The 22,112-nt window shown below is 58.8% G+C and overlaps 1 protein-coding gene across 4 annotated transcripts in view; it reads left to right on the top strand.

Annotated features, from left to right (window-relative positions):
* Nucleotides 1–305: 305 nt before the first annotated feature.
* BCL9L (BCL9 like) overlaps nucleotides 306–22,112 on the top strand; it is a 29,786-nt gene continuing 7,979 nt past the window's right edge. Inside the window, exons 1-5 of one of the 4 annotated variants that reach the window (XM_016922103.4) lie at nucleotides 306–997; nucleotides 7,359–7,412; nucleotides 16,232–16,333; nucleotides 17,592–17,977; nucleotides 18,645–18,764. In XM_016922103.4, the coding sequence (XP_016777592.2) occupies nucleotides 16,308–16,333; nucleotides 17,592–17,977; nucleotides 18,645–18,764 (532 nt within the window). In that variant the 5' untranslated portion in view covers nucleotides 306–997; nucleotides 7,359–7,412; nucleotides 16,232–16,307. The remainder of the gene's footprint in view (nucleotides 998–7,358; nucleotides 7,413–16,231; nucleotides 16,334–17,591; nucleotides 17,978–18,644; nucleotides 18,765–22,112) is intronic. The other 3 variants (XM_063783458.1, XM_016922105.4, XM_016922106.4) reach the window with 3 other exon arrangements.

Genomic DNA, 22,112 nt, shown 5'->3' with positions numbered 1-22,112 from the left:
AATCAGTGCAGATAGGAAGGTAGGTTTGTCAAACCTTTCCCTAGCCTGGGATGTTGTTGGCGCGTCTCCTCCCCAGTTCTCAGGAGTGAGGAGGAGAGCAGAAACCGCCCCCCCCCCCCCCCGCCCCCGGGCCAACCTGCCTCCCGCTAGCCGGCCGGGCGCCTTACCGAGTCAGACCACTGGGAGGCTGGGGGAGCCGGGTTGGGCGAGGAGGCAAGCGAGATGGGGGAGCTCTTATTTTGACAGGGGCCTCTCCGGGCTCTGGTATGAAGGCAGAAGGAGGCAGCCAGAGAGCCCCGATGCTTATTCAGGCTGGGGAGTGGAGCCGAGTGGAGGGGCAAGCGAGGCTCCGGCAGCGCAGGGGAGCCCGGGGAGGCGGCGGCGCGCGGCGGAGCCAGTGGCTGGACATGCCCCGGACCCGGGGCCGCTGCACCACCGCCGCCGCCCGGAGCCAGCCGGCCGGACGCCCGCACGCCTGGGTCCCCCGGCGCCGCGCCGCCCGGGGGCTGCGACCCGGACCCTCGGCGTCCGACCAACAATAAGCGCCCAGACAGCCCCCTCCCCACCCAGCGCCCGCCATCCCCGCGGGCTTTGGGGAAAGTGAAAGGAGGAGGCGAAGGAAGGAAGGAAGCAAGCAAGCAAGCAAGCAAGGGAGGAGGAGCAGGAGCAGGAGCCGGAGCCCTGAGGTTCGGGGCCGAGACCCCGGCCCCGCGCCCCGGCCCCGGCGGGTGTGCGCGCTCTCCCGCCGCTGCCCGGCGCCCACGACCATGCTCCGCGGTTGGGAGGCAGGAACCCAGGCACCCAGCGATCCCCGGATAGCCTCTCCCGGGCCGGGCTGGTATTGAGATCAAGGCGTCCAGGATCAAAAGATCACCGCCTGCCCGCCCCCTCTGCATCTCCAACTGGCGAGCAGGAGGACCCCCATCCACACAACGACCCTGACCTGGTCATGGCGTCCAGCTCCGGCCTGGCGTGAGGACCCCCCAATCCGCCTGAGGTGAGGGGTGGGCTGGGGGCAAGGCGAAAGTCATGCCAGGCCAGCAGAGGCGCGAGGAGGGAGATCCAGTTTGAATCGGGGAGGGGAAACACAGTCTGATTGTCTCTTGATCTCTGGCACGTACCCCCAGGCTGTTTAAGGTGTGGGGGACTCCCCCAGGGTCAGTGGAGGCTACTCTTAAGCCCCCAATCAGGTTGGCAGCTCCAGAACACCGTGGGGAGGGCTTAGGGACAGCCAGGGGACCCTGCCACCCTAGCGCAGAGAACAAGGCCGGCCTTGGGCCAGCTGGAGCAGCGAACCTTGCCCTGGGGGCTTCTGGGAGATGTAGTCCCCCTCCCAGGCTCACCAACCCCGTGGGTCTCAGCACCCCAGCCCTCCTCCTCTGGCTGATAGGAGCCTCCAGAAGGAGGTGGGTTGGGACTGGGGAGAGCTGGGGGTCACCCTTTTCTCCCAGGCACTGCCTGTGAGTAGCGGGGGCTGTGACTGAGGAGTCTCTTCTTCCAAGGCTTCTGAGTGATGTGGGCTTGGCTGGGGGGTGGGGCAGTCATACAGTTCCTTGGAGGTGTCCCTGCGCTGCTAAGGGGAGGTGGCCCCTGTCTTGATCCAAAGGAACCCTCGGGGAAGAATGTAGGAAGAGAAGTGAGCTTAGGCTTCTTGTTGCGCTGGGGTAGGTCCTATTCCAGGGCTGCTGGAATTTGGTTTCAGAAGAGACAGAGGGCTGCTCTCTCCTTCTGAGAAGGATAGTGTCCCTTGAAGTCTAGGAGTCTGGAGGGTGTCTCTCTGGAGCAATGAAGCTAGGATCAGCTACTGTCTGTCTGTCCAGCTTCCTTCCTTCCGGGTTTTTCTGACACCCCCTCTCTCCCTTCTCTTTCTGTCTACTGCTTGGGGTGTGTGTCTGTGTCTGTGTCTGTGTCTGTGTCTGGGGGGACCTCTGCTGCGAGGAGAAAAAGTGTTGCTCTGAGAGAGGTGAACTGGGCGTGTGTTTGAGCCCTCAGAAAGGGGTTCCAAGCCTCCCTGGATCTTCTGCCCTCACTCCCAGCCTTGGTTTAGTGTGAAAGCTGACTGTGCCCTGTATCTGCTCCAACTCTGCTGCTGCCTCTGAGCAGCTCTCTGGATGAGACCGCCACAGTGAGTGGGCTTCCACTGTCTTCTCCTTCTCTTCTTGGTCTCTCCAGGGAGCAGCCACTTCCGGGCAGGGGCTGCCTTGCTCTTCTGCTGCCTCTCAGCATGGGCCGGGCTACCTTCTCCAGGTCAGGGCCACAATTTCATGACCCCAGAGGAGGAGCATGCTCAGGCCCTGTCTTCCTGGTGTCAGCTCTGAGGCCCTGCTGATAGAGGCCTCAGGACAGGACAGGGAGAGAATGGGTGAGGAAGGTGAGGAGCAGGGAGAGAGACTGGGAGGCTGGTGCCAGGAAGGAAGGTGCCGCCTCCCCCAGGTGATTTGCCTCCTTGGCCTTGGAGAGCCAGGCCTGGAAGCAGCCTTCTGGCCACCTCCCTCTAGGGGTTCCCTGCTTACCCATGTTGCTCCTGAGTGGGGTGGGGTGATGGTTCACAGCAGGAAGGGTGCTGAGGGGCAGGTAGAATACCTAAAATCTTGGATCCAGAGTGACTCTTGTGCCTGGAGTAGAAGGGGTCCCATGACTGGTGATGGGTTCTGGAGGCCCATATGGAGGTTCAGAATGAGTCTCTACTAGGATTGGGAGTCATGGGACCGGAGAGATACTACAGGGTCCTAGAGAGGGATTGGCAGTCCACAGAAATCTAGCGCCTCAGTGGCAATTTGGGACCTATTGATCTTGCCTGTTGAATCTGTGTTGGGTACCCATGACCCTGCTTAGCTAGTTCCTGCCTTTGGAGCCCTGGTACCTGGGTTAAGCGGGAGCCCTAGGCTGGGGTCTCAACTTCCAGACCAGGCAGGACAGTAGCCTCTGGGCAGGGGCCTAGGGGGTGGCAGTGTCGGCTCAGCAAGGGCTGGAATGCCTGGCACCTGCTTTAGATTAAAGGAGATGCCGAGCAAAGGGGAGCTGCCTGCCTATCAGGGGAGTGACTGCAATGGAGCTCCATGGAGCCCAGGAGTGGAGTGGGAGGAAAGGACCAGGGTTGCAGCAGCAGCTGCCGGGGCAGGAGTGGAGGGAGCCACTGTCACCCAGCTCTGCAGCCCTCCTCCAGGGAGTCCGAGAGCCACTGTCACCCAGCTCTGCAGCCCCTCCTCCAGGGAGTCCAATAGGAGGAGCTGGGGGCAACCCCACACTGCCTCTGGTACCACACGCTGAAGTTCTGTCCCAGGACCCTGGGACAGCTCTGGAGAGCTGGGGTGTTCAAGTTTCCAGTCTTCCCAGGATCAGAAGAGGCCCACAAGGAGGTGCCTGGGAAGTCCTTTGGGGTTCTTGTGGTCCTGCTGCCATGCTGGCTGTTTCTGGGGCTCCTTGGGTGCTGAGAGTGAGGTAGCTCAAGAGCCTGGGCACCCAGGGGTGACAGGGGAATGGCATCCCTTCCTTCCTTGTGCCAGAGCCCTGGGCACTGCCCGGGTGCTGACCTCCGATGGGGGGAGGGGGCAGAAGGGGGATGGCACCGTGGGAAAGTGGGCAGCCATGGGAGCCAAGCGGGTACAGGCTGGGTGCCGCGGGCAGGGAGCCTCTGCCAGGCCCGCTCTCCCTGGGGTGGGGCCGGCTGTTCCATGGACTGGCTCAACCTGTTGAGCGCCTGGCTGCTCTAGCTCTGCATGTGTGCCCCTGCCTGCCAGCCCCGACAGCTGCCCACCCATAAACACACCGTGGGGGCTGCCCTCAGGGAATTGAGGAAGGGAAGCTCTAACTGGCCAGAGGAGCCGGGATGGGGCTGGTGGGAGCTCCTGCCAGGGCTGAGGAGCCTATCTGAGTCCCAGAGCTGGGGCTGGAGCCAGTCGGAGGGCTGGAAGGCCAGGGCTAGGAGGGGAAGGCCAGAGCACTGCAGCTCCTGAGCTGGTGCATGTCACTTGGCTCGGCGTCCCTGAAGGCTGCCTGGACTTACAGCCTGGAATTTCCTCTGCCTGGTGCCAGGGCCAGGCCTCTGAGCCCCACCCCCAGCCTGGCCTGACCTCCCCTCCCTCCCCTCCTGGGAGAACTCAGCCTGACTTTCCCTGGAGGCTGGGGGAGGGGCAGTAAGGGCATTCTGGCTGCCGTGGGAGGGGCGACTTCCTGGGTGTGGGCATGTGTTACACTGCCTCAGTCTCCCCGAGGGTCCCGCATCCTTGTGGAGAGGAAGAAAGCCTTGGGTTCCCAGGGGGATGCCCACAGCCTGCTCTGAGTGTGGGGGGTCCTGGAACCTGTGGAAGACCCCTGACTCCTGCAGGCCCTTGCCATCTCCCCATCCCCTGTGACCCCTTAGCTTTCCACCCACCTTGGGGCTGTGCTAGCTGGTGGGGAAGGGGAGCCAGGGTGCCACTCTGGAGGGGAGAAGGTGGTCACCACTGCCCAGGAGTAGGGGAAAGGACACAGAGAGGTTCCCTCTGATTCTCCATGCCAAGGCGGAGGGGCGGCTTCCCCTGCCTTCTCACTTTTCCTGTCAGTGGCAAAAGCAGAGGCCTCTCCTTTGCAGCCCAGGCCCTCCCTGCTTGGCCCTGGACTGGTCCCCCTCGTAACCTTGGTGTTTTATTCTAGGCCCCCTTCCACCAGGGCTGGGACTCCCTCTGTCCGTTCCCGTTCCTCCTCCAGTGGACTGGTAGCCCTGGGCTGGCCCGTCTTCCCCTCCTCCTCACTCTCCACTTCCCCACCCCCAGCCTCAACTCGGAATGGCCCTGAATCCAGCATTTCCAGCATTTCGAAACCAGGATTGTTTTGAAATCCCTGAGTGGTTCTCCACCCCCCGCAGGCTCCCCTCCTCCCCAGAGCATTGCCTTCTAATCCGACTTCACACACTCTGCGCTGCAAGTTTGTGTGTTTGAGTTTGTGTGCTAGCACATGGCTGCGTACTACTTTGTGTGTGTGTATAAGTTTGTGTGTGTGTGTGTGTGTCTCAGTGTGGGTGTATCTTCTGTCGGCGGTTCTGTTTGGCAGTTCTGTGTGATTGGCCGATGTCATGTGTGTTTCCTGAGCTCCCCTAGGCTGTCTCTATGAATACGGGAGCCTCTGTGGGTCTGAAGGGGCCGCTCTTGGAGAATTTGGAGTGCTTTTTAGGAAACGTCTTTGGATGTGCATCTTTGGGAGTTGTGTCTCTGTTGTAAGTGTCCGGGGTACCTCTGGAGAGTGTGTGTGCTGGGGGCGTGTCTCGTCCACGTGTATGTGCGTGTGCGGGCACACACATGCGCTTCACTTCTCTTCCCTCCTCTCTCCTCCCTGGGAACATGTCTGGGGTATGTAGTCACAGGTCTCCCCACAGCTCCCTGGGACATGCAGTCCTCTGCCCTTTGATAGGGAAGTTTCCTGGAGTGGGGCCAAGGCTTCTGGCAGTTCCGTGGTCCTTGGAGAGAGAGTGGTGCAGTGGAGACTTTGTGATAAACTCTCCCTGGGGACTGGGTTCTCTCCCTCTACCCCTCACGGACACCTAGCACCTTGTAGGGTCCTCATACCACCTGTCCACCCTCTTCTTGTCCTGATTATACAGTGGTGGTTGTTACAGAGAGGCTCGGTGTTCTAAAGGAAAAGGGGTGGGGAAAGGGAGCTAACCCCCCACTCTGGGGTCACTTGTTCATTGAGGGCAAGGAACAGCCAATCACATTGGACTTGGGAGCTTGGTGGCAAATTTAAGGTTCAGAAAAGTTGACTTCTCCAGCTAGGGTCAAATAGCTAAACAAGAGAAGACACTCATATTTCCAGCCTGAGCAGAAGACGGAGGGGTCTGGAATCCAGGCATCTGGGGTGGGGCCAGCTGCCCTTGTAGCCTTGATTGATCGTGGGAAGTCCTTCTTGATGTTTAATCTCATTCCCTCCTACTGCACTTAGTATTCTACATTAGAGGAGGTTCCTAGGGTTTTTTGATTTGGGGCCAAAGCAAGGACGGTGATAGCAGAGTTAGTGCATGGGATGCAGGCACTAGAACCCCCATAACCTTGCTGCATCTCAGTTTCCCATCCTGGGATCTCAGGATGGGAATGGAATGCATTTCTCCAGAAGCACTTGTGACAAATCAGTGAGGAAGCAGAGTGCTGGGGCCGGGGCTGATTGTGTGAGTCAGAGACCTATGGAGACAGCAGCAGGAGGTGGACATAAGGATAAGCTGTCCCTTTTACGTCCCCACCCCCAGTGGCCTCTGGTCCCAGAGCACAGTGGGAGGAAGGGAGGGGTACAGGTTGGTACAGTGCTCAGTGACCCAGCAGGGGGAGGGCCTGGGCAAGGAATTTTCAGCTTGTTTCTCAATCTCTGTCTCTGAGACACGCACACACGTCACTGCAGACACCTTTAGGAGATGAGCTCAGAAAAGTCACCTAGGTGGCGGCAGGGCAGGGCAGTGCCAGACGGGGCCATGTGGAACCAGCCTTATGCTGGTAGATGCCCTGCTCTGTATGAGCCTTAGAATGGAAAGTTGAGCCCAGCCGAAGGTCTCCTCCCCAGCAGACCCCATCTCAGGTCTGGGAGGAACACAGGCTGGAGAGGGTTAAGTCTGGTTGGCAGGGACACCCCCCGCCCAGTGCAGTGAGAGAGAGGGAGGGGTGGTTAGCAGCTTGCTCTAGTTGGCGTCTCTCCCAGAATTCTTCGGAAAAGAACTCCCCTTTGACCCCCCAGTACAAACTGAGCCCAGCCACCAGCCTCTCTCCCGCCTGCTGTGGGAGCTTCGCCCAGCCCCCTCCTACTGAATTGCTGAACCGACTCCCTCGCCCCAGGTCCTCCCAACCAGACCAGGTCCTCAGGACTTGGCCTCTTCAGGGAACCGGGGCTATAGCCAGGGAGACCACACAGGGACATAGAATACACAGCCATTCTTTTCCCTGACATAGGATAACCTGGAGGTGGCTGGTGCTAGAATCTGGGGTCCTCCAACCTCCCCATCCCTCTCCTCCCCCGGGTCCTCAGGCCAGGTCGTGGGAGTCCTCTGCCTCTCCTCCTCCCCGTGGGGCCAAGCTCTAAGGGAGCTCTAAGGTCTTCCAGTGCCTCCTCCTCTCCTGCTTCCAGGCTAGGGAGGGGATGGTGTGGTGGGCGGGGGGTGGGGGGTGCGGGGGGGGGCAGCGGTGCAGCTGGGTCAGGCTTGGCTCCCAGCCAATCCACAGAAGTCCTGGTGGGGGTGGGGGGTGGCAAATGAGTAGCTCAGAGACTTCCTGGAGCTGCAGGCTGTGTGGACTGTGTGTACATGTTTCTGTGGTGTGTTCGTGGGGGGTGCTGGGGTGATGGGAGGAGCGGGGACATAGATTGCTAGAAGGGGGCTTCTAGCTTTGACCCTCTCTCCACAGGGAGCCCCCAACCCAGACCACACCCTTGAGCCTGAGCCCGACATTATTCCTGAGGTGAGAGGTCTGTGTGCCCCTGTGTGTCCCTCTCAGCCTCCCTGATTTCTGTCTGCGGCGGCCGCGTCACCCTGGCTTAGCCTCCTGCTTGGCGTTTTGTCTTTTGGGCTCCCTTCTCTTGGCTTTCTGCCCCCATCTCTCCTTTCATTCCCCTCCCTCCAGAGGAGGGAGGTCTCCTCCGGCTCCTGGCGGACAAACAAGCTGACCAGAACCCTAGACCCAGTCGGGTGGGGAGTGGGGCCGGGCCGGGAGGGGTTAGAGCCAGGCTCCAGTGAGAGTCCAGCCCTTCTCTATCTCAGCGGATCTCACCCCCCACCCGCCCCACCCTGCGGGAGGCAAGGAGATTCCACCCAATCGCCCTGGAGGGCAAGGTACGACTTCCTGGTTATCCCAAGTCCTTGCTCCTCCTCGCTGGCTTGGCCTCTTCTGGCTCAGTCAAAGCCAGGGTGGCTACCAGCCACAGTAGTGTGGTTTCTGCCCTGGCCCCTGGTCCCCTAGCGTACACATGCGTGCGTGTACACACACACACACACAGACACAGACACACACACACACACAGCCTCTTTCCCTCCGCCAGCCCCCCTTCCTTACTTAGCAACAACTCCCTGAATTCACAACAAACACGCCTGAGGGCTCCCGGTCCGACTAGGGAAAGCTGGAGGAAGCTGGGGACTGGGAGGAGGCACTTCTCCTAGACCATCCCCAGGAGGGAGGGGCTTCTCATCCCCTCACCTCAGCCCCGAACCTCTCCACTGAAGCCACCCCCCAAGGGACACCAAGGAAGTGGTCCTGCTCTCTACTGAGGAATGAAAGAGATGGGGAGCATTGGCCAGGTGTGGCTGAACAGGTGGGTGGGGGGCAGGGCTGGGACTCCACCCTCACCGGTGAGTCCCACTTGACCTTTGACCCCCACCTGGGGCCTCTCACGAGCCCGTGGTAACTCTTGGCAGGGGCTCTGTGCTGTTGTCTCGGTGACTAGCCTTGTGCCCTCCTCTGACCGGCAGGGACAAGGATGGGTGAGGAAGTAACGGACTGGAGTTGGGCGGGGCTGGGGGAGGCTGGAGAACTTTGCTCTGTCCTGGCACCACAGGCCAGGCCAGGCGGGTACCTGGGTTGAGGGAGTGGGGAGCGGTGCTCTCTCTCTGATCTTCCCCAGGCAAGCCCCGGGCACATCAGGCATGGAGGGAGGATGTGAGGAGTGAGAGGGTGGGGCCTGGACACCCATGCTTTCTTTCGTCATCGTTCAGAGGACTGATACTGTGGTGCATCTGGAGTATTGTGAAATGGCCCAGAACCCAGATGCCAGGGTGTCTGAATTCAAATCCTGCTTCTTCTAAAATTGTGGGCCTTAGGCGAGTTATTTAACTTCTCGGCACCTCCCTTTTCTTAGTGGGAAAGTGAGGATAATAAGAATACTTTCTTACCAGATTGTTCTGAGGATTAAACTAGATGATGCACGTGAAGCATTTAGGACTGGTGAAGTTACAAAGTAAATGCTCAATAAATGTTGGTGATCCTCCCCTCATTTGATTAGTCAGAGCTCTTCACAGGAACTTTTGATCCTCCCAGGGGTTTTAGCAGGGAAAGGATTGATAGCGAGAGAGGGAGTGTGGGGGTGGGGAAGAGACAGCCTTTCCACACTCCAGATTCCTGGATTCTAATACCCCTCCAGATCCACTGTTTGCTGCCGCCGCTTCCCCATCGTTGGTGCCTGCTGACTTCTTGATTGCAAGTTTGCCAAATAGCCAGGGGCCTGGAGAAGGCCCAGGGAGCTTAGGACACGTCTCCCTCGCTATCTTCAGGCTTCTCAGGGCCAGCCCTCCTCCCTGAGGCTGTTTGCTCAGTTCAGCTCAGCACTCCTCCCACTGCCCCATCCCCTGCTGCTCTGCTCTCACCAGGCAAACAAGACATTCCGTCCTTAAATGGCTTAAATGGCCGCCTCCTCTCCTTCCTGGCCTAGGGGTCAGGGACCTGGCTTGGGGAGAGAAGTGTCAGTGTGGAGCTGTGACCTGGATGGCAGCTGTTAGGAACACCTCAGGGCCCTGGACCCCGGATTCCCTGTGCCGTGCCTGGGCATTTCTCTGAGGGGCAGTGCCCAGACCTATGATCATGTGGGGGAGCCCTGATGGGCCTGTCTGTCACCTGCTGGACACAGATGGTCAGGGAGGGGGCATCCTGAAGCCCAGAAGGGGAGTGGGGTAATATCAGCATCCACAGCGTCCAAGGGACACCTCCAGAGTCCTTCCCTGAGCTGCAAGGGGGAGTGTGGACAGTGCTAGGAAAAGTTCTGCCTTGACCCTGTGTGCTGGCAAGGGAGAATGCTGAGTGGGGCCAGGCGGCCAGGGCTCCTATAGGCCCTGGGGTGAGAGTGGGATGGTGGAGGGGCTGAGGCTTGGGAACTTCTGGATGAGGAGCCCAGGAGTGGGCGGCAGGGATGGGGTGCCCACAATGAGGTGGGGAAGCTATGCAGACAAGGTGGGTAAAATCTTCTGGGGACTAAGATGTGGTAGAAGTGCCTAGGATCCCAGGGCCCCCGGGTCTGAGGCCTGGACTTAGCTAGCAGGTGCTCTCTCTGGCTTGGTACCAAGAGGGGTGGGCTGGAGCCCCTGGCTCTGCTTATCATGTTCCTCTGGATCCAGAGAGGACACCTCCCATCCATGGGCCTGGGGGATGAGGGCTCAGGGTCTGCCTGGGCCATGCCTCGCTACTGGACTGGCCATGCCTCCTGTGGCCAGCCCCTGGGGCCTGTTCCTTGGGCAGGCTGGGGCTATTTTTGGGATCGGGCTGGGGCTCTGGGGCCGGTTTCAGATGTTCCAATGTGAACAGGAGAAAATGGGAACAGATGGCTGGAGGGTTCCGATCAGTGGGTCCTGCTGGGCGCAGGTTATTTTTAGGGCCTTGTTAACCCTTTGGGGGCTTCTGGGGCCACCCTGAGAGATACAGCCCTCTCTAGTTGAGAAGAGAACAGGTTTTCTCCCTGGGCCCCCTACTTTCCAGAACTGCTTGTCAGTTGTTCTTTCTCTCCCAGACCCTTCCTTTGAGATCCATGGCAAGAGAGTAGGCTTAAGCTTTCTCCCAGCCCAAGTACTACAGGGTGACTGCCAAGGGGCAGGCAGGGAGAAGGGGACCTGGCAGAGGGGAGGCTGGCTCTCTTGAAGGGAAATCCCCCTTCACTTGCCTCCTGGACTTTTGAGACGTCCTGAGGCTAGGAGAGTGGACAGCCACCCAGCCCCTCTGTGGGTTCATGCTCTGGATTTGAGTGTGTCGGTGAGCCCAGGATGCCCAGGAGTGTGCCAGCGGAGGGAGCTGACCTCTGAGAGGAGGGCAGGGGAGGAGCCGAGTCTTTTTACTTGGTACCACTGATATGATGCCCACGGGCCCTGTTCTCTTGGACACTCACAGGGAAAATATCTGGACAGTGCCTGCCTTTACCAAATGCCCACATATTTGGGTGCCATGGCAGGAGGTAGAGATAAGGAAATTGAGGCCAGAAGTGGTTTGTCAAGGGCTGGTGTGTCTTAGGCATTCTGTTAGTTTCACTACTGTTACCTCACTCTATAAAATTATTCTCCTTTTGCAGATGAGGAAGCTGAGGCTCAGAGGGATAAAGGGAAGGACAAGGCCCCATAGATGAGAAGGGGCAGGGTGTGATTGACACTGTCTGACTACAAACTCGGTTTTTTTTTTTGAGACAGTCTCGCTCTGTTGCCCAGGCTGGAGTGCAGTGGTGCGTCTCAGCTCACTGCAACCTCCGCCTCCTGGGTTCAAGCAATTCTCTGCCTCAGCCTCCTGAGTAGCTAGGATTACAGGCGCCCACCACCATGTCTGGATAATTTTTGTGTTTGTAGTAGAGACAGGGTTTCACCATCATGGCCAGGCTGGTCTTGAACTCCTGACCTCGTGATCCACCTGCCTTGACCTCCTAAAGTGCTGGGATTACAGGCGTGTGCCACCGCGCCCGGCCCTCAAACTCAGTTCTTATTCCACTGCATCATTCTGCCTGCCAGGGCCCCAACCTCAGAGGGCGAGGCCACCAGGCACCAGACCTCCTCTGGGAGCAGCTTTACTGAATGGGTGTGGGAAAGGAGGCCTGGGGACAGGGGACCCTGCCTGTCACTGCTCTCACAATCCCCTAAGCCTTTCTTGCCTGAGGGTGCCAGGACTGACACCAGAAACCCCGTGTGGCCTTCCTGTCTCCCCTGCAGAGGATCACAGGCATACATCCTGTCTCATCACCCCCACCCCTCCCGGCCTGGCCCACGTGCCCCTGCATCCTGGAGGGTCATGACAGTCTGGATGTCAATGTGGGCAGAGCTCGTGGGGCCCCCAGGTGCTGCTGCTGCCAAGAGTGTGGGCCATCAGGCGAGGTGAGGGGCCAGGAGGATGCCTCTGCCTCTGGCTGTACCTGGGGAGAGAGCAGAGCAGGCAGGCAGGCGGGCGGGCGCTGGGTGAGGTCCCACCGTGGTGCGCTTGGCTGTGCCAGCAGTCTGCTGCACTCCATCCTCCCACAATGGCCCCATTGTTCCCAGCAGCCAGGCAGTTTGGAGGAGGTTCCTCGGCCACCCCTACCCCCCTAAATAGGGGCCAGATTAACCCCTTGGAGGACTGAGGCCAGGTGAGGGCCCACAGGGAGCTGCCTTGCCCATCTCTGCCTGTTCTGGGAACCCAGGCTTGGGAAGTTACCTTCTACCCATGTGAACCCAGCACCAGACCACCTCCTGAGATGGGAGTCTCCATAGGGTAGACAGTGGCACCTGGATCATCTCCTACCCCCACCCTGGTGCAGGTGCCAGGGGACAGGAAGTACCAGTGGGGCGGCGGGCAGAGACCAGATATATTTGGGCCGGTGGGGCTAATTCCAGCCACCACTGCCTGCCCTACTGGCTCCTGAGCTCCTTTCCTTCCTGTGAAACCAGAGCTAGGTTGGGCCTAGCTCAGGATTTCGGTGGATTTAAAGAGGCAGCACCATCCCTGCCAGCCTGGCTCCCTCTACCCTCCCCAGGTAGGGTCTGGGGCAGAGAGAGGACTGGAGAGCTTCTTGCTCCTCCCTTGCCCTGGGCTAACCCCTGGCCCTTGCCTCTGTTGGGGTACCAAGCTTTTGGCACTCCTCTCTCCCAGAGCCTTGGGCGGGTGGGGTGGGCGGGGGTGGGCTGTGGTTTCCTGTGTTGGTTGTTTGTGCCTGGCCCAGAGTGCCCGCCGCCTGCCTGGGCTTCCTGCCCTGTCTTGTTTCCTTGTGCCCCCCACCCCCTCTCTAACCCTCCCCCTGTGGGAGGGAGCAGCTGGGGATTGGGTAGCTGTCTTTGGGGGCACCCCACTGCCAGGCCACGATTGCTTCCCAAGGCCCGGCCACACTGACAATGACTGTAGGAGCCAAGAGAAGTGAGGTGACCTCAGGCCTGTCCAAGCAATGCCACTTGTCCGTGCAGGCTCCAGAAGGGACAGTGGGCCAGAATGGGCAAAACCGCCAATCGCCCCCCAGTACCCTGTTCAACGATCCCAGACTAGAAAGGTCTGGGACCAGGAGTTTCCCTGGTCCTGTGGAGCTGGGGTTGTCTGACATTACCCTAGGGCTGCAGGTGGGGTGGGGCTGGAAACTCCCAGGGAAAACCTCCCAAGCAAAAATGGCTGATTTGCATGGTCTCCTTTGGCACAGAGTGGGGGGAAGTGGGGAGAGCTACTAGGAACCAGGGCCATGGGAAGGCCCCCTAAGCCTGGAAGTCCCCACATCGAGGGTCCCAGAGCAGCACCTTGGTCCTTGAGCAGATTTCCTGCTGGGCTACGAATCCTTGACCTCCCTGCCCGCTGAGTCACCACCTCAGGAAGAGGAAGTGACCTGAGTGGTGGAGAGAGCTTCTGAGGACTGAGGGGTCCTGACACCCAGGAGAAAGGGGATTTGGGACCCTGTCGTCTCGGGCGCTGTATCTCCCTGAGCCAGAGGCCAAGGATCTCGTTCGCCCTGTTGTGCCCAGCAGGGTCCTGGGCTTTCACGTCATCAGAGGGGGCCCTGGCAGCTCAGGAGCATGAACCCTCCAAAACATTTCCTCACTGCCTCTTTGGGGTGGTTTTGAGCTAGGCAGTGACACTGCTGGGCCAGCTGGTGAGCCAAGCAGAGGCTCCCAACGTGGGGGCAGCTAGGAGCAGGCAGGTTGCCACTGGATGTGTGAACGCCTGCCCTACCTGTGGTAGTTGTGTGTGGAGCAGAGCCGGTGTGTCATACCTGGAGGCTCTGGGCATCTGAGCCTTCCTCAGCTCCCTCCCCCAGCTAGAATCAAGTCCACTTTAACCCTTAGCAACCCTTAGGCTGCTAGCTCCTACCCTCGCGTCACTCGGGGTGGGGGTGGCGGGTGGGGGAGCGGATGGATATCTCAGGCCCTTTGTCAAGCCGCCTCCTCCGCTCCTCCGATTCATTCTCCTGGTATGCGCCTGGCCTTCCACTCAGGTGACTCGCACCTGCTCCCTGTTTGTGAGCTTGCTACCCCTCCCCACCTAACCCCCTAAGAGGGAGGCACGGTGACGTGTTCCCAGAGCCCCATCCCTTTGCTTTCTCGTACCTCAAGGGCCCCTGGCCTGGTACTAGCAAGCCCCCTTCACTGGGTACTTTAAAATTGCATTGGGCTGGGATCAGCCCTCTTGGCTTCCCATCACCAGGCCTTCCAGGTGTCTTCGGAGACTGTGAGTGTGTGGAGGAGGAGGGGTCTTTGGGAGCTGGGGCAGACTCTTGAGGGGCAAAGGGGGGAGGTGTGAGATGGGAAAGTCCTGACTCATCCACGCTTGACTCAGCTCGCCCTGCGGCGGGGTGGGAGAGAGGGGGTGGAGTCCCGGAGGGGAGGGTGACTGGAAGAGTCTTCTGGGGAGGAGCCTAGGCCTGAACGGCCACTGGAGAGGACTGATTTTCTAATAGCCCCTTCCCAAATTCTTACAGGTTCTCAATTTTTGAGGCTGTGAACATAGGTAGTGAGTGGCCCTTGCCCTGCCCCTCCCCCCTTATGGGGGACCTGGGCACTGTGGCTGGAATGTGGGAAGCCCAACTATCTGATGCAGGCTCAGAGGAGCAGTCATGGCTGGCGTGGCGAGGTGGGGTCACTGCAGTGTCTGGAATGAGGGTCCCCACACTGCCACATACTGGATATGTGACTCAAGGTCACGCCACTTCCTTTTCCCAGACCTCAGTTTCCTCGTTGAAATGGGGTCGATCCTTTTGAGAATCAGCGAGCTGGTGAAGGGAGAGCCTGAGATGCATGCCAGCCAGGAGCCTGCTCAGAGCCCTGGTATCTCAGTGACTCCAGCCTCTGCCTCTGCTCTTCCCTGGTTGTGATGGAGAAGCTGGGGGTGGCGGGCTGCTTCCCAGGCAGGTCCTGGACTTTGGAACCTTCCCCCAGGAGCCTTCCTCCCCAGAGACACGGCTGGAGTGACGAAGGCCAATGTGCCCTAGGGTTAAGTTGGGGTTAGACTCCCGCAGGGTGGCAGGTGGGGCCCCCTCACCCCCAGGTCCCCGCCCAGCCTCCAGCAGCCCCGCAGGGAGCATCAGGAGTGTGCACCGGTGTCTGGCCGGGCCTGTCACCGGGACGAAACTCCTGGGCCCAAGACTCCTCCCCTTTGACCGGGATGGGCTGCTGGAGGGCTGCTGGAGGGCGGGTAGGGGAGGCGAGGGGGGAGCCAGGGCTGGGGGCGGTTGGGTGAGGCCTCTGTGTTTGTGTAAGTCTGTTGCTGTATCTATGGCCCTGTGCGTGTTTCTTTGTGACTACCAGGCTCAACTTTCTTCGGCTCTCTTGTGGCCGGCCTCAGTCTTTTCATCTGTTCAATGAGTCCGGCGCTCCCACTCAGCCCTCGGGCAGCCCCGGTGTCTGCGCGTGCCCCAGGCTGTCTCCGCGGCTCCCGCTCCGGCCGGCGCTTCCCTGGCCTCCGGCGCGCCTCTAGCTTCCTGGGCTCCGTGCGTGTCTTTGTCTCCCTGTCCACGTGTGAGCTGTGAGTGTGTGTGAGTCAGAGTTCGGGTGTCTGTGGGTCTCTGAGCCTCTGCTGGCAGCACCCGGGGCTCGCCAAGCTCTTGCCGGCTGGCGCGCGCCCAGCCCCTGGCGGGACTTGTCCGTGTGTCTGTCCGCGCGCGGGGCCTGGAGAAGCACGCTGCAGTCCTGTCCGCCTCCCGCTCGCTGCCTCGCTGGCTGTCGCTCGCTCGCTCTGCCTCTCCGCCCGGGCTCTGCCGAAGGGGGCGGGGTGGGGGTGCAGGGCGGGGGGAGGGGAGGCTCCTGCATTCTTGCGGTCGGGGAGGAATCCGAGCCAGCGTTACTGGTCTCCAGAAGAGCCCAGCTGCAGCCCCGGGGCCCCGCCAGGCCTCTCGCTGCCCGCCCGGGCCTGCTGGGATGGGCACGGGCTAGGCCTCGAGCTGGGGACGGGGCGGGGCGTGGCCCCAACCCCGGGCCCCCTCCACGGCTGGAGCGCTCTGGGGGTGGGGCACGAGGGGTACCCCACCCTGGGTGAGGGGCGCGTCTGGGAGCAGGAATTCCTCAGGGGGCCAGGGGAGACCTCACAGCCGCCCCACACGGCACCTTTGCTACCTAGCCTTTTAGTGAATTCTGTCTCTGCCGCCCGTCGGGGCGGAGGCTTGCTGGAGACTGCAAGCCCCCTGAGGGCAAGGTGCGGGAGGGATGGGGACAGGGCTGGCCTCCAGGATCGAGACCCCATCTCGTAATCCTCTTTTTCCAGTGCCACCCCACCCTATCCAGCTCCCTAGTCCCAGGGCTGTTGGGTCCTCCCTTCTCCCCTCCCCCTCTGACACCCCCTCCCCAAGTCACGAGTTTTCTCTTTGGGGCTTGTTGCTGCAGTCCGTGCTCCAGTACCGAGTACCTGGCTGGGCCCTGGGCACGCACAGGGGCCGTAGCCCCACTGTGTGTGGGAGCCATGAGGATCCTGGCTAACAAGACAAGGTGTGTGGGTGTCGTGGCGGGTGGGATGTGTGTGTGTGGAGTGCGGGAAGGGAAGGGCCCAGTGGTGATGGGGCCCAAGCTGTGCTGGCCAGGAGAGGAGCCGCCCTGGGCACCTGGCTCCCAGGCCACCAGTGGGCTAAAGGGGGGTTAGCATGGGAAGGCCTGGCCCAAGGCAGGAGGCGCAGCCAGCCTTAGTGCCTGGGCCTGGGTGGGGGGCAGAGGGGACTGGCAGCCAGCTATGCTTGCGGCTTCTGGTCCCTTCTAGTTCTTCCCTCCTTAAAATGGTTTGAGCAGACCCCCTCCCACCCTACTGTGGGGTCCGAAGGCCGCCTATGGCCTCAGTCTAGCTGGAGGTGGGAGCTGGAGTAGGGGGCGGTGCCTGCCTCCCTCCCCCCTCCCCGGAGAAGCCGGCAGACAGGGCCAGGCGGCAGCAGCAGGACAGCAGAGCTGAAATAAATCTGAGCTGGTGTGGAATGAGGGGGGATAAATATCCTCTCCCGTGATGTGATCTTTCCAGCGGCTATTAATAGGTCTCCGGGGAGGGGGAGGCGGCGGGGGGAGCGGGCTGGAGCTTAAAGGGCCCGCAGCCTAGGCTGCAGGAATCCTTGGCTTCAAGCTACACTCCCCATCTGCTTGACACACCGCTCCCCTCCCCCTTTCCTCCTGCTTCTGCCTGCCGGCCTGGCCTGCCAAGCCCCCCTCCTCAGGCCTTCCCCTCCAGCTGTCTGGACCAGTGGGTAGCACTCCCTGGTGTGCGTTTTCCCACTGTCCCTGGGGAATGAGACCCGGGCATGTGCAGTGACCCCAGGTCCTGTGGCCCTTCTCTGCTGGTGTTGGGACATATGGGAGTTGAGGTTTGAGACCTTGGAAGGAGTCTGAAGACAGCAGATCTTAGAAGAGAGGATGCTTAAGTCTGATACAGAGGACAGGGTTGCCACAGAAGCTTGCAGGCTGATGGGTGTTTTGGGGCTGAGGTGGGCGAATTCTGCCAACTCTAGGCCCTGGTTTCCATTCAAATTATGGAGGCTAGGGGGTGGAGGGTTTCCCCATCTCCACTCCCCAAGGTGGATGAGGGCTTCAGCCCTTGTCTGAGGAAGCCATGGAGGGAGGTAGAGAATAGCTGGTGGTGGTCTTGAGATGCCACCCCTTCCCCCCACCCTCCCCCATTATTAGGGGAGGCAGGATAGGGTAATTAAGTTCCAGGCATGCCTAGCCCCTAGCAAGGTTAACTTTTCACATCTCTCCTACCTTCTCCCAGGTTACCCCACCCCAGGAGGAGAGAAGCTCCAGGGAGCCCGCCGCTGTCCCCCCGCGGTCATTGCCCCCCTGCCCCAGCCAAGCCAATGCACCCAGAAAATAAATTGACCAATCATGGCAAGACAGGGAATGGCGGGGCCCAATCTCAGCACCAGAATGTGAACCAAGGACCCACCTGCAACCTGGGCTCGAAGGGCGTGGGGGCGGGGAACCATGGGGCCAAGGCCAACCAGATCTCGCCTAGCAACTCAAGTCTGAAGAACCCCCAGGCAGGGGTGCCCCCTTTCAGCTCGCTCAAGGGCAAGGTGAAGAGGGAACGGAGTGTGTCTGTGGACTCTGGAGAGCAGCGAGAGGCTGGGACCCCATCCCTGGATTCAGAGGCCAAAGGTACCCCATTTCCTCATCCCTAAGACCCTAGCATCTCCCATAGTCCAAGGCTCAGATGTTCTGGGAGATCACCTCTCTGCTCCCTGCTTGTCCAGTCCTCATCCCATGTTCTTCTCCAGTATTTCTGCATGGGTACCTTTCAACACCCACCAACCAGATCATTCGGGATTGGGGTTGGCCATGATGCCACCCATGGAGGGGCCACACAGAGTGGTCGGACTTCTGGACTCCTTCCCCTCCTGCTTTCCCACCAGAGCTCCAGAAGGGGAGAGGGAGGTGCCATGGAGTGAGGAGCAGACCCCAGACCCACACACTTCCAGGAGCCTCCGTATCCCGGCTGGTGGGAGCCCTTTGGGAGCAGGCACTGGGGCCTGGAAGAGTAGCAGCAGCTCCCCCTCCCCTCCAGCCCTAATTAGAACCAGTTGTGGTTGGGGATTATGCTGTACTTGGTGTTGGGGGGGAGGGGAGACAGGCATGGGGCTATAGAGAGAAATCAGAAACAAATGGTGGCGTGGTGGGGGCCACGGGCTGGCGAAGTGCCCACCATGGCCTGGGCAGTGCCCTCTAGGGTGGGGCATCTTAGAGAATGGGTCTGGGAGGGACCCTGGGTGTGGGAGAATAATGGGGCCTCTAGGCACTCACTCTTTCCTCCGTCCTGCCTGGGCAGAGGTGGCGCCGCGGAGTAAGCGGCGCTGTGTGCTGGAGCGGAAGCAGCCGTACAGTGGGGACGAATGGTGCTCTGGACCGGACAGTGAGGAGGACGACAAGCCCATTGGGGCCACCCACAGTGAGTGCCTGTCGATGCCAGGGTGCTGTAGCCCGTGATGTTCCTGGGGGATGGACTTGAGAGGACTGAGCCTGGGAAAGAAGTGAGGACTGGGAGTCCTGGATTTTTCTCTCCCATCCTACCTCTCAGACTCTGTCCCTCCCTACACTGCAACTGCCTCGCCTCTGCCTTCCAGGTGCTCAGTGACCCCCTCTCCCTAGGGACCCTAGGTGGGGCAGAGTGGAGTGGCCTCCTTCCTGGTCACGTCACTTACACCTCTACCTGTGAATTCCTGGCCTATGCTGCCACCTACTGGTTAGTGGAGGGAGGGCGGTGAAGCGTCCAGGGACACTGGGAGCTGGGCAGTTGGCTCTGCTGTGCAAAGCCCTGCTAAGCCTGGATGTGAGCTGCCACTTGGCCGTGTCTCTAGTGCCCTTCCCTAACCTCTAATTGACTCCTGGCAAGTACCCAGGCTGTGTCACCAGGACAAGAAGTGGGTGTGGAGGGATGCCCACTCCTCTGATTCTTTTATGGATCCGCCTATATTTTGTCCTTCCATGAGTGATGGGGGAGAGCCAGATGTAACCCCTGCCCCTGGGAAGCTTGTACGTATTTTTTTTTCCCTCAAAGTTTACGTTTACATCTTTTTGAGGAGAGAGACATAAGAAACTAGCCAGAGAGGCTGGGTGTGGTGGCTGTCACCTGTAATCCCCAGAATTTGGGGAGCTGAAACCGGAGGATTGCTTGAGCCCAGGAGTTCAAGAACAGCCTGGCCAACATAGGGAGACCCCATCTCTAAAAAGAGAGAGAGAGAAAGAAAGGAAAGAAGTAAAGAAAGAAGAAAAAGAAACTAGCCAGAGACTATTAAATTGTGAACTCCTTGAAGGCAGGGACCATAGAAAGAAGAAAGAAAAGAGTACATTGGCTTCTTTGCTACTCTGTTTTATTTAATCCTTACAACAGCCCTGTGAGGTCAGTGTTATCATGATGCCAATTACAGAGGAGGAGAGAGAGTCAGCAAATGTTATGGAGTGAGCAGACTATGTCTGTGACAGGGGTGTAGAGGGTCAAATACCAAACCTCTACAGCTAGCTGGAACCTCACGGACCATCCTGTATCAGTTCTCTCTCCCCCGTGGGACTAACCTGGTGGTCGCCAAGCCTCTGGCTGAACCCTTTGATGATAGAACCCTTTACTGCTTCCCAGACCAGACACCTCCCCCCATAGCCACCACCTCCAGTTCACTTATGTCACATCAGACTGCACCATTGTAGAAACTTTGTGAGTTTTATTTATTTATTGTTTAGAGACAGGGTCTCTCTCTGACACCCAGGCTGGAGTGCAGTGGTGTGATCACAGCTCACTGCAACCTCAAACTCCTGAGCTCAAGTGATCCTCCCATCTCAGACTCCCAAGTAGTTGGGGCTCAGGCATGTATCACACCTGGCTAATTTTTGTAGAGACAGTCTTGCCATGTTGCCCAGGCTGATCTTGAACTCCTGGTCTCAAGCGATCCTCATGCCTTGGCCTCCCAAAGTGCTGGAATTACAGGAGTGAGCCACTGTGCCTGGCAAACATAGGGAAATACAAAGTAGAAATTGCTAACATCCCATACTCAAGGCGATCATTGTGACTATTTTAGTCGTACTACCCTTAGATTCTTTTATTTATTTATTTATTTATTTTTGAATCGGAGTTTCACTCTTGTTGCCCAGGCTGGAGTGCAATGGCACGAACTCGGCTTACTGCAACCTCTGCCTCCTGAGTTCAAGCGATTCTCCTGCCTCAGCCTCCCGAGTAGCTGGGATTACAGGCACCTGCCACCACGCCTGGCTAATTTTTGTATTTTTAGCAGAGGCGGCGTTTTAGCATGTTGGCCAGACCGGTCCTGAACTCCTGACCTCAGGTGATACACCTGCCTCAGCCCCCCAAAGTGCTGGGATTACAGGCGTGAGCCACCTGGCCTGATTCTTTTTCTTTTTTTTTGAGACAGAGTCTCACTCACTCTGTTGCCCAGGCTGGAGTGCAGTGGCACAATCTCGGCTCACTGCAACCTCCACCTCCTGGGTTCAAGTAATTCTCCTGCTTCAGCCTCCCAAGTAGCTGGGATTACAGGCATGCGTCACCACGCCTGGCTAATTTTTGTATTTTTAGTAGAGATGGAGTTTCACCATTATGGCCAGGCTGGTCTTGAACTCCTGCCCTCAAGTGATCCGCCCGCCTCGGCCTCCCAAAGTGTTAGGATTACAGGCATAAGCCACCGTGCCCGGCCTGCCCTTAGATTCTTGAAGAGTTCTTACTGGAGGGGCGATAGAACGTAGACATCGACAGGACTAGTTCTGCCATCAGGCTGCCTTCGTTTGCAAGCCAGGTTATTTCTGTAAATTTGGGAAAGGGCCTCAGTTTCCTCATCTGTAAAAGTATTATTTATCTCATAGGGTTGGTATGAGGAGTAAATGAGGTTATACATGTGTAACATGTTAGCTTTTATCATTGTTATTGTACTAGAAAGTTCCTTGTTGGACTAAGCCCTGCCTGTCTCCCCATAGCTCGTATCCAAGAGCTCCTCACAGCCTTCACACATTGAGGTCAGCTCTCAAGCTCCCCCGCAAATTTCTGGCTCTGCTCTTCTATGTAAAATTGGATAGATAGGGTCCAGAGCAGGGCCGTTTTGGGGTGGGTCCATCAGAGGAGAAGGTGCAGAAGAAACTTTTTCCAAAGAGGGCAGCCTGACACTGGGCCCATGGGAAGGTGGTCACTGCCCTGGCTGGATGGAGACAACTTCAGGCAATCTGTCTCCCATTAACTGAGAATGCTGGTACTTACTGTCTGTGGGCCAGGCACTGTGACTTGCTTTTCTTGGCATGCGAATGGGTCTACCCACTCACCTAGACCCGTTGTAGATTTTTTTCTACGCTAAGACTTACAGTCAAGTGTCTAACCATGGAACAAAACTTCCCTTGGTGCTGAGGGCAGCTGGTCTGTCTTGAGAGTGTTTCCAATATGTCAGCTTTTTCTAACTGTTTTTTCTTTCTTATTTTTATTTATTTATTTATTTATTTGAGACAGTCTCGCTCTGTCGCCCTGGCTAGAGTGCAGTGGTGTGATCTCGGCTCATTGCAACTTCCACCTCCTAAGTTCAAGCAATTCTCATGTCTCGGCCTCCTGAGTAGCGGGATTACAGCCATGTGCCACCATGCCCAGTTAATTTTTGTATTTTTAGTAGAGACGGGGTTTCACCATGTTGGCCAGGCTGGTCTTGAGCTCATGACCTCAGGTGATCCGCCCGCCTCTACCGCCCAAAGTGCTGGGATTACAGGCATGAGACACCGCTCCCGGCTCTCTGTTTTTCAAATGGATTTTTTTAGT

This window comes from Pan troglodytes, chromosome 9, assembly GCF_028858775.2.
Source record: "Pan troglodytes isolate AG18354 chromosome 9, NHGRI_mPanTro3-v2.0_pri, whole genome shotgun sequence".
Taxonomy (NCBI): domain Eukaryota; kingdom Metazoa; phylum Chordata; class Mammalia; order Primates; family Hominidae; genus Pan; species Pan troglodytes.
This window is presented reverse-complemented; position numbering and strand designations above follow the sequence as displayed.